The 10,509-nt window shown below is 38.9% G+C and overlaps 1 protein-coding gene across 4 annotated transcripts; it reads left to right on the top strand.

The window, feature by feature from the left end:
- Nucleotides 1-781: 781 nt before the first annotated feature.
- LOC104421537 (protein CASP) lies at nucleotides 782-9,863 on the top strand. Of its 4 annotated transcripts, none has more exons than XM_010033538.3 (19): nucleotides 782-1,036; nucleotides 1,570-1,680; nucleotides 1,926-2,104; nucleotides 2,455-2,604; nucleotides 2,829-2,917; nucleotides 3,092-3,201; nucleotides 3,363-3,457; nucleotides 4,350-4,405; nucleotides 5,032-5,197; nucleotides 5,616-5,708; nucleotides 6,408-6,536; nucleotides 6,806-6,925; nucleotides 7,005-7,091; nucleotides 7,753-7,854; nucleotides 7,972-8,115; nucleotides 8,202-8,306; nucleotides 9,231-9,310; nucleotides 9,387-9,479; nucleotides 9,552-9,863. In XM_010033538.3, the coding sequence occupies exons 1-19, from the start codon at nucleotides 931-933 to the stop codon at nucleotides 9,610-9,612; spliced, it is 2,076 nt and encodes a 691-aa protein (XP_010031840.2). In that variant the 5' UTR covers nucleotides 782-930; the 3' UTR covers nucleotides 9,613-9,863. The 4 variants fall into 4 exon arrangements, with proteins under 4 accessions (XP_010031840.2, XP_010031847.2, XP_010031831.2 ...); XM_010033545.3 differs by having other exon boundaries at nucleotides 783-1,036; nucleotides 8,205-8,306; XM_010033529.3 differs by having other exon boundaries at nucleotides 783-1,036; nucleotides 7,750-7,854; nucleotides 8,205-8,306.
- The last annotated feature ends 646 nt before the right edge of the window (nucleotides 9,864-10,509 follow it).

The raw sequence follows: 10,509 nt of genomic DNA, 5'->3' as shown, positions 1-10,509 counted from the left end.
CCGAAAAAACCATGGTGGTATACCTAGCAGTGTCTCTCCTGCTCTATCAATTCTCGACCACCTTCTCTTTTTCGGGCAGAAACATTTTCGAGACCCCCGCTGACAATAATACAAGCGCCGATGCTCATCGACCAAGACCCTCCCGAGGGGGTGATCCTTGGAAAGTAGACGACAAGTCTCTACGATTGCTTCGAAAATCCCTCCAATTGTGAGTACTTTCAACCTAATTCAACAGACATCATACGGCACTGTCCTCAACCGGGGAGGACAGTGCCGTAAGGTTCATCATCCCAGTGTGAACATTTAACCCACTCTCACTCACTCCAAACGCAGAAAGCTATTATACCTGCCTATCCGATAGTAGTTAGAACCGAAGCTCTAACGTCATGTTTACCTTCACCAGCTTGAGACCCTCTAACTCCTTATCTATCTTTGTCTTTTAAACAGAAAATGAATAAGATGACAGCGCGGATCTCCCATCCATGGTAGATTTCTTACCTATTTCCTCTATGAGCTTTTTTAAGAACCTACTCAAGTCTGCAAGTAGAAAGCCTTTGATGTGGCAAACTATCATCTACGTGGTTTTATTTTGTATTTTTGACTAATATCATCTACGTGGTTTAAGCAAGCTAATCATAAACCTTAACCCATCTCTATCTCTCTCTATGTGGTTTTAGGCCGCTACTCATCTGAACGACCCAGCCCATCTGTCGTTTCGGCTTCCTTGAAAATAAAAGGAAGAAAAAACAAAAGAGAAAACTATAAAAACGAGAATTTCTCGTGCCGTTTCTGATCGATCGATCGTGTGGCAAGGCCATGCCCTGGTAACACGCCCGGCGTCAGATCCCGCGCGCTGAATTGAAGCGAAAGCAACGACAGATCTCCGACGAGGCGCTCTGAGCTCCGGCGGTCCAGATCCGGATTCCGATCATGGAGCCTCCTCAGGGCGGCGGCGTCGGTGTCGGCGGTGGCGGTGGTGGCAGCGGCGAGCGGGACAAGTCGTCGCCGATCACCGTCGTCTCGAGCTTCTGGAAAGGTTCGATTCCGATGTCCCCCTTCTTCCTCCTTCTTCCGCTCGCCCTCGAGTGCGTGCGCGTGTCTTCCGGACATCGAGCGCATTTTCGCGCGAGGAGCTTGTCGTGCGTGCCGATTGCGGTGGTGGAATCTCATGTTCGGTTATCGGTGTTGCGTAGGTTATAGGTTAGCGTAGCTTGTCTGGGATGTTGTTTTGCTTCTTTTGGTGTCGAATCTGAGCTCGCAATGCGTCGGTTAGCAATCGGATGGTGTGATGTTGAACTGAGTGAGTTCGATCGAATTACCGAATCGGTGTGCCGGTTACTGGAACAGATTATGATCTTGTCTTCTTTGTTGGTTACTTTCCCGCTTCTGCCTAATAGCTTATGTGCAAAATGTTGTCACTGGTTCTTGATGAAACTGTTTTGAAGTTGCTTTCTCACGAGCTAAGCATTAAAGAGCAGCGATCGCGTTTTGTTTTGTGTATTGCTGTTTTTGATCGAATCAAGCTACGGGAATGATATTGACTTCATCCCACTCTTTTCCTGTCTGTAGAGTTTGATCTGGAGAAGGAGAAGAGCTTATTGGATGAGCAGGGGCTGAGGATTGCTGAGAATCAAGAGAACAGTCAGAAGAATCGACGCAAGCTTGCAGAGAGCACTAGAGGTGTATCATCACTTGTTGCCAGAGCCAATGTTCTTTAGTTTTTCTAATTTAATTGGTTGTGATGAAGAGAAGCGGATTTTTTTAATGTTGCAAATTTTTTACTGACAAATATAGGAATTTCTTTTGGGTTGGGGGGGGCTGTTTGTAGGTCATGATTTCGCCTCTGCATTTTTTGGTATATTGCTAATCCTGATGATGATGAAAGAAAAACCTGTTCTTATGCATCTGTTCTTTTCCTGCTTCAGACTTCAAGAAAGCTTCTCCAGAGGAAAAGCTAAATTTGTTCAACTCCTTACTCAAGGGATATCAAGAAGAAGTAGATAATCTTACCAAAAGAGCCAAATTTGGAGAAAATGCTTTTCTTAACATTTACCAAAAACTATATGAGGCTCCAGATCCTTATCCTGCTCTTGCTTCAGTTACCGTAAGTACCAGTGCATTATTTTGTCGTCTGGTGCCTGTTGGATTGGTAGCTGCCTTCATATCCATCTTTCACTCTGATTGCAATAAATGAGTGGTATCTTTTTTCATTTAGCTGAGGTATCTATATAGGCATGACTGTCTCATCTTGGATCAAACACCCATGGTTTCATTCGTTTATTCTAAACATGTCGTCTTTTTGAAATTGAGGAAAGCATCTTCAGTGTCCAATATTTCTACATACCGCCAGATATTATTATATCATTGCTGGAGTGGCATTGAGACATATTCTGTGTAGTTCTTTCTGTTTCTACGCATTTGTCTTCTGAGGAGTTTGTCCCTGTCTGCATGCAGGAACAAGACTTGAAATTTTCGGAATTGGAAGCCGAGAATCGGAAGATGAAAGTTGAGCTTGAGGAGTTCCGGACGGAAGCTGCTCATCTAAAGAATCAACAAGCGACGATTAGAAGACTTGAAGAACGTAATCGCCAGTTAGAGCTGCAGGTTAAAAAATCATTAGTTACTTGTGATATGTTATTTTTTGTGCTATGTGATGTAGTGTGCCTATTTAACTAATTACGATGTTGAGGTCTGCTTCCTTTTAAGCTTTAGTTACCTTTAGGCTTGGGAGTGTCCAAGTGTGAAACTTGCTTTCCTACGGTTTAGATATAGTCTCAAACAAGCAAGCCTTATTTGTTGTTGGCAATTGATGGCCAATGTGAATGCAGATGGAGGAAAAAGTGAAGGAAATTGTGGAAATTAACAAACGCAACTTGGCCGAGGAGAATCAGAAAACCCTTGAAGTCTTAAAGGAAAGGTATTGTCTTCTTCTCAACATGACAAATACATCATTTAAAATAGTTATTGATTAGAAGAGTGTCAAGCAACTGGGTTAAAGTTCCTTTTTCAGCTTCAGCATGTTCTTATATCAAAATATTGTTTTTCTCTCCCAAATTCATGCAGCATACCTCAGTTTCTGATTTTTCTGCAGGGAGCAATTACTGCAAGATCAACTGAGACAAGCCAGAGAAAGTGCTTCCAATATACAAAAGTTGCATGATCTTGCACAAAGCCAATTGTTTGAACTTCGTGCTCAATCAGGTATTCTGCTTGGCTAGAGAAATTAGATTTGGCAGTCCTTCTCAGATGATGAGATTATTTGATGCATAGAGATAGTAACTAAGACCACAAAACTTCAATTATCCTGTTCTTATTGTTACTCTTCTTCCCATTTTGCTTGGTAACATATACAATTTTTTCAGATGAAGATCAAGCATCAAAGCAGTCAGAGGTCACTCTTTTGATGGATGAAGTTGAAAGGGCCCAAACACGGCTTCTTAGTCTTGAAAGGGAAAAGGTGCTCTTCCATGCCTGAGCACAATCAGTTTCCTTACTTATGGGTGATTTCTTTGGATATTTCTCTGTGTTTTGTTGTCTAGTAGGATTTGATTAAATGAGGTCTTTTTGCCTAGTTAAATTATACATCGACTCTTATGTTTCTTCACAGCGATGTTTATTGGCCTCTTGTTCTTCTGGATATTCTGTAGACTTTTAGTAGATTGTCCACATGTCGATACTATCATAATTATCTTTTTCTGTCTCAATAAGTAATTTTATGAATTCACAAGAGGTTGTTTGTAAACTTTATGCACTCTTTTGGAAAGGAGAGGAGGGGGGAATAAAAATGAATGTTTGAAATGGGGGAAGTTCCAAACTCTTAAACGGGAGGAATTCAAAAAATTTTATCCCCTCCTTCTCACGAAAATTTTAGATTCTCCTCCATTTTCTACACACTTTCACCCCTCCCCTTTTTTTCTTTTTTCTCTTCCCCCCTCTTCCCTTTCTTCTTTTCCCAAGCAGAAAGTCATCTGATAAGGCAAGGAAGTATGGGACCTAGCTTTCAGTTGTAGTTGTCTGACAGTTAAGATCATACATCTAGCTGCTTTTCCTTGCTACTCATTTAATTGCAGTACACACATACATGTTTGTTAGAATAGGAGCAAAACGAGGTTTATGATGTTGAAGTTGTTCCATAGTGCGTTTAACATGGCATGCATTCTTGTACAGTTGAAATGTTATTAAATTTTGCAAGGTGATGCATGGTTTCTACATTATTCTATATTCTTGTTGCACAGTTGAAGTCTTCAGTTGTTTGTAATATTTCCTGTGAATATGCAATATACAAACTTTGAAGAAAATTAAATTAAATTGCATACTGATTCGCTTGGGTACATATTTGATCATTGCAGGAACTTTTACGATCTCAAGTTCAATCAGCACATGATGAGCCTGGAGCTAAGAATAGGTGAGCTACGAGGATGGAAGTGAGGAAAATACTTCATCTATGTGATACAATCAACTTCATGCTAAAATAATTGCTTTTCAAAAAGGATTTGTCGGATGTGTGATAAATTTTTGGATATTCAACCTCCTTTATTAACTTAGGTACTTTTAAACATGAATCTGTGTGAAAAAGCTCATAGAATCGTATATAACAATGGATATCTCTTGGTGATTCCAGTCGATAGGTAAGTTCTTGAAGCATAGTTAGTAATTTTGAGTACATTTGGTAGTATCAGTGATTTATAAAATCTAGCCCTTTGTGTTCTCTCTCTCTCTCTCTCTTTCTCTCTCGATCTCAATCTCTAAAATGAAACATGGTCAGGGAATTCTTTGCTAGTGTTTAACTAATCTAGTGAAAGGACTTTACAGTTGAACTTCAAGGCTGCTTGACAAGTGTTTGGAATGAACTTGTAACTGTGAATTTTCACTTTAGAGAGTCTGTTGTACTATATGGATGTTCTTGAACTCAAATGTGTTAGATGATTATTTTTTTCCTTCAATTGTCATGAGTTCATCAATCAGAATGATTTCCTTGTGTGTGGCATCTTTCAAGTTTCAACATGTAATGGCTTGCCAAATAATTTGCAGTGACAGTTTGGACTCAACCAGTATCCTTGAGAATTCTTTGAGTGCCAAAGAGAAGATTATTTCTGAGCTGAACATGGAACTTCACAATATTGAGACCACTTTGTCTGCTGAGCGTGAACAGTACATGAATGAGATTAAGAAATTGAATGCAGCTCTAATTGAAAAGGTATATCAGTCTGCTATTTTTTCTCCCTCATATAGACAGTTTCTGCAGATAATCTTTAAGGGCCTGCATAGAAGTGTTCTTGAATGCCAATTTTTAGGTTTAGATTAATTTAACTGCCATATCATGTGCTGCAAGACCATTGTCCTGTTACATGAGGATCCAAGCATCTTTTAGCCCCTTGCATTTTCTATGCCTTACAATAATGAATGAAAGAGAGAGAGAGAGAGAGAGAGATTAGCATTCTTGATGCGATGATATTCTTGATGTTTTTTGGTTGAGAGAGCCTCCTCCCTTGTTGACCAATTGCTAGTTTAAAAGAAATAATTTATGCTAAAAATGATGTGCTTGTCTCCAAATGCTTTTACCCATTTGCATTACTGATTGATCAGCTATCTATTTCTCCTCTAAATGCAATTAGGATCAAGCCCTTGAGGAGATGAAGAAAGAGCTTAAAGCCAGGCCAACACCAAAGTTGGTTGATGATTTGCGCAAAAAAGTGAAGATTTTACAGGTATATGCATGTACATGATCTGCTTACTGTTCGTGTCAAGAGATAGCTTCATCTAATTGTCAGAATGAGGAGGGGATTAATATTGAAAGTTTTCTGGAGTATCTTACGTGGCGAGTGTTGCAACTCCTAGGAGCATTCGCTGTTATTCAACAGTCGTAGCAAAAACACATGATTTAGTTTTAACATAACCCCTTGAGTTTTTTTTTTTTTTTTTTTTGCGGATATCTGGGTCATGTAGGGAACAAGCATCTGAATAGTTTTCCCTCCTCCAAAAATTAACTGGATAAATCTAAGCCCATTCCCAGGAATATTGCATCCAAAACTGAAGGGACAATCTATGTCTCCTGCTTAGTCAATAAGGAAGACAAAAAGATTTATCTTGGTTATCGCATGAGTTGTTAAGAAGTGTGCAACTTTTGTTTCTCTGTTTCAATTTGTTGACGAGATCAATTGAGCAATCCATTTTGAGGCCATGCATCTTTTACAAGACTTCGTGTCATGCTCCATGTTTGTCATCCTGTCTTCAACATAAACATGTTGTATATGTGCCTCGAGAACAACCTATTGTGGATTCATACCTCTGTCAGCTATTTGTGGTTATATGCCAAGCCTTTTTCCATCTTGAAGACAACTGTTAGTATTTTGGTTACTTTGCATTGCTGATGGTGTCTTGGCTTCATTCCCCTTATTGCAATTTAGGCTGTGGGTTATAATTCAATTGAGGCTGAGGATTGGGAAGTAGCTACTAGCGGTGAAGAGATGAGCCAAATGGAGTCTCTTCTTCTTGACAAGAACAAGAAGATGGAACATGAACTTACCCAGTTAAAGGTATTTTTACTCCTTGTCCCTGGTTTCCACTATTTTTATGAACTTTTGCGCTTGGAAGGTGATAAAATTTATTTGGTAGGACGTAGTCTAACTTGTTATGTACAGATACTTGTTTTTTTTTTTTTTTTTTTTCTTTTTTGGGAAAAGTATGCTAAATTTTTAGTTCTTGCTTATAGTATTATATGGTATATTTAAAGGTTGTTAAAACCCAATCTTTCAAAAGTTGTTTTGCTTCATAGCAAATAGCTTGCTCATGACACTTTGATTAGGTCAAACTTTCGGAGAGAACATCTTCACTAGAAGCTGCTGAAGCCAAGGTTGCAGAACTTGCAGCAAAGGTTAATGAGCAACAGAAATTAATCCAGAAGTTGGAGGATGATATTTTGAAGGTTGCATCAACAAACTTGTGATACTCACAAACTGCTATGTGCCTTTAATTTCATTAATGAAGACTTTTTCCCCATGCAGGGCTATAGTTCCAGTTCCAGAGATCGTAAGGGCTCTTTATTTGATGAGTGGGATCTTTCAGAGGCAGGTGCAAGTCAGCAATCTGAGGTACCTCTCCTATTTGTGCTTTTGAGTGTTTCAATGAATTTCCAGATGTTATCAAGTCTCAGGGTGTAGCCCGAATTTGACATCTGTTATTAAAATGTTCGTCCACCTCTGCAGCATGTCAAACTATGACACTGCTCTTGCGCACTGCATACTGAATAAATGACTAAGAGAAGAGTGCTATAAAAATTTCAAAGTTTGATCTTAGTAGTTAATATGCGTTATTAAAGACTCTCCCTGACCTCTTCTTGCTAACACATACACATGAATTGATCAATAGGCCAGCTGGGCTAACTCTAGCTATTTAGAAATGTAGATGACTGTGCCTGGGTTATCCTGATCACGATGTCGAGTGTCAATTTCCTGTAAAGCACAACCTTGAAGAAATCTATCTAACTCCAACCATGGAGCCTGTGGACAATCACACTTTGTCTTTTGCCACTTCTGCTGCATGCTGAGTGTAATATCTTGGTATTGATTCAAACCCTAATTCCCACAAACCTTAGGTGCAGAATCTAACTGCAGTTCAAAACAAACATGTTCCACCATCTTCATCTGCTGAAATGTAGAATCAAGCCAAATGTTCTTACTGATAGTACTTTATCAGATCATGGGGATCCTCTAGTTAATAACATTTTCTTGAAATCTTTTTTTTCTGCAGCAGGGTGCTGAACGCATTTCCCCAGATCAGGAGCAGAGCTCAATGCTAAAGGTGATCATCAATCAGAGAGACCGATTTAGAGCGCGATTGCGAGAGACAGAAGAGGTACTTTCACCTACGTAGCTCTAGCACTGCTCCACCATTTCTGTGCGATATAATTTCCGTCTTTTTGGGACCCTTAATATGGTGGTTGAAACTTAGTGGAATGTCAAACTATATCAGGAAATAAGGCAGTTGAAGGAGAAGATAAGCATGCTAACAGGGGAACTGGAAAAAACAAAAGCTGATAATGTCAAACTCTACGGGAAGATCCGATATGTCCAAGATTACAATCTTGAGAAAGTGGTTTCTAGAGGATCCAAGAAGGTGGGACCCTGCATCTCTGTATAGTTACCTTCATCTTGTAGTTAATTATTCTTTTGTAACTGAGAATTTCTTTATGATAAAACCAGCAGCACTCTGAAGATCTTGAAAGTGGTTTCAGCTCAGATGTTGAATCCAAGTATAAGAAGATATATGAGGATGACATCAACCCATTTGCAGCATTTTCAAAAAAGGTTTTTCTCAAGCTGTTCTTATTAGTATTGCTTGCATTCATTGGGCCTTCAGAAGGGCTCAATGTGATCTGGTTTCATATATATTTTCCTTTAGCAACCAATGGTTGATTTATGGTTCTTGCATAGTTGTTGACTCACAATTTCATCCGTCATCATCTTCCAGCAACCTTACTCCTGTTTTTAAGAAAAGCATGAAACTAAAGAAAATAAACGAATGAGTGGCAAAGTTGAAAATGGAGGTAGAGAAACTATTTTTCTTGTAATCTTGATTGGATTGGGATGACATAGAAAGGAGAGGAATGGAAGGGAAAAATCAAATTGTAAAGGGAAACTACAGTTTTGTCCTTCAAGTAATTGTAAAATGCCATTTTGAAGGTTAAAAGTAAAATGACTCACCTTGTTTCCACTCTTCTCTCCAATTTTGAAGATATCATGTTTTGCGGGCCCTAATTAAGATTTCCTTTCCTTCTCCCATAATTTTCTTTCTTCTCCCAGACGATGGAAATATTTTTCCCGTAGATCAACTTTCAGTTCTCCCAAACAAGGGATAAAGGCCATCGTGTATTGAGCACTCCCCAAGAGTTGAATGTACAATAACAATTTTGCATCGCAAGTCTCCGTAAATGATGAATGAAGTCGATGCACATAATCAAATGTCAGTGATCAATTCAGATATAAATTGGAGAGAGAGAGAGAGAGAGAGAGAGAGAGAGAGAGAGATCGGGCCTCAAACAGAAAGATCAGGTCCTCATTCCGCAACATAAAATGACCATGAATGTTCTAGACCTCAGGAGCCAGTGAACCAGCATCCTATCAGGAAATTCTTTTCTGCATCAATGTGTGATTTAGCTACTTATCAGGTGTCTTATAAATGATACTTGAAATGGAGACCATCTAATGCAACAAAAGTTCTGGTATGAGCAGGAAAGGGATCAAAGATACAAAGAATTGGGTTTCAGGGATAGAATTACCCTTAGCAGTGGACGGTTCCTTCTGGGAAACAAGTATGGTTCTGCAACTCTGTTTTCAGCATTCTGATCTTGGCGGGGCTGTGTACTAAAGAAAAATTTGGCATTGCAGGTATGCCCGGGCTTTTGCATTCTTCTACACTATTGGGTTGCATGCCCTGGTCTTCATTTGCCTCTACCGGATGTCCGCTTTGAGCCATCTCAGGTAACTATGATCCTACTACTTTGTTCCGATAGTTTAATTTCGTCTCCTCTGACTCAACATATCCCCCTGCAGCAATGTCCCCGAAGAAACTCTAATTGGAGACAAGATTCTGGACCTTCCCCATGCACTTTAATCACCATTTACGTTAACTGTCACTGGGTCTTTTCTTATTTCCTTGGGGTCGGGAGTAAACAGAAAAGTTTTCCACACCTGGTGTATATAACAGGAAACACCTTCCGTTTTTTTTCCCTTTAAAGTTCCATTGTTTTGCTTCACTTTGGTCGCCTGGAGATGTAATTATATTCGAGTAACTAAGATGAGGCATAGCAGATGTGGATAATTGCAGAGGAAAACGAATCGAAGGGAACAACTCTCTCTCTCTCTCTCTCTCTCTCTCTCTCCCTCACGCACACACGGAGGATGTTGAAAATGATATGATGGAAGGAGTGTCTGAGCTTTAGTTGTCGCAGCAGCGACGATGTATATCAAAATTTGATAGCTAAAATGCTTGTGTTTGCAAAGGGGATAATTACTAAATGATCTCTGAATTTTGACTTTGTGAAATGTTGTTCTTGAGTTTTTAATTTGTTCAGTTTGATTTTGAAACATTATGTTCAATCTAGTATTTAGACTATACAGAAATATTAAATATTATTCTTCTATTAATTTAAGTTCAAAGACTATGTTGAACGTTTTCATATAATTAAGAGATTAAGTTGAACTATATTAAATAAATTAAAAATTCATGTATAGCATTATATATTGAGCTAAAATTGATGGATCTTATTGAATAAATTAAAAATTTATATCAAATATTGTACATTAAATTAAAAGTTCATGGATTATTTATATTAATTCTCTTTGCAAAAGCCTGTCGTGTTGATCTTCGTCCTAGAGTGCAATGATTACTTTATTTATTAGAGAAACATAGTTTGCATTTGATTGCGCTGAGCATTTTTATCGGATGGAACAAAATTAGATAGGATAAGGGTAAACGTTTGATACCTCTCCGTTCTCTCTCTTGAATCCT

The sequence above is a fragment of the Eucalyptus grandis genome, chromosome 2, assembly GCF_016545825.1.
Source record: "Eucalyptus grandis isolate ANBG69807.140 chromosome 2, ASM1654582v1, whole genome shotgun sequence".
NCBI lineage: Eukaryota > Viridiplantae > Streptophyta > Magnoliopsida > Myrtales > Myrtaceae > Eucalyptus > Eucalyptus grandis.
This window is presented reverse-complemented; position numbering and strand designations above follow the sequence as displayed.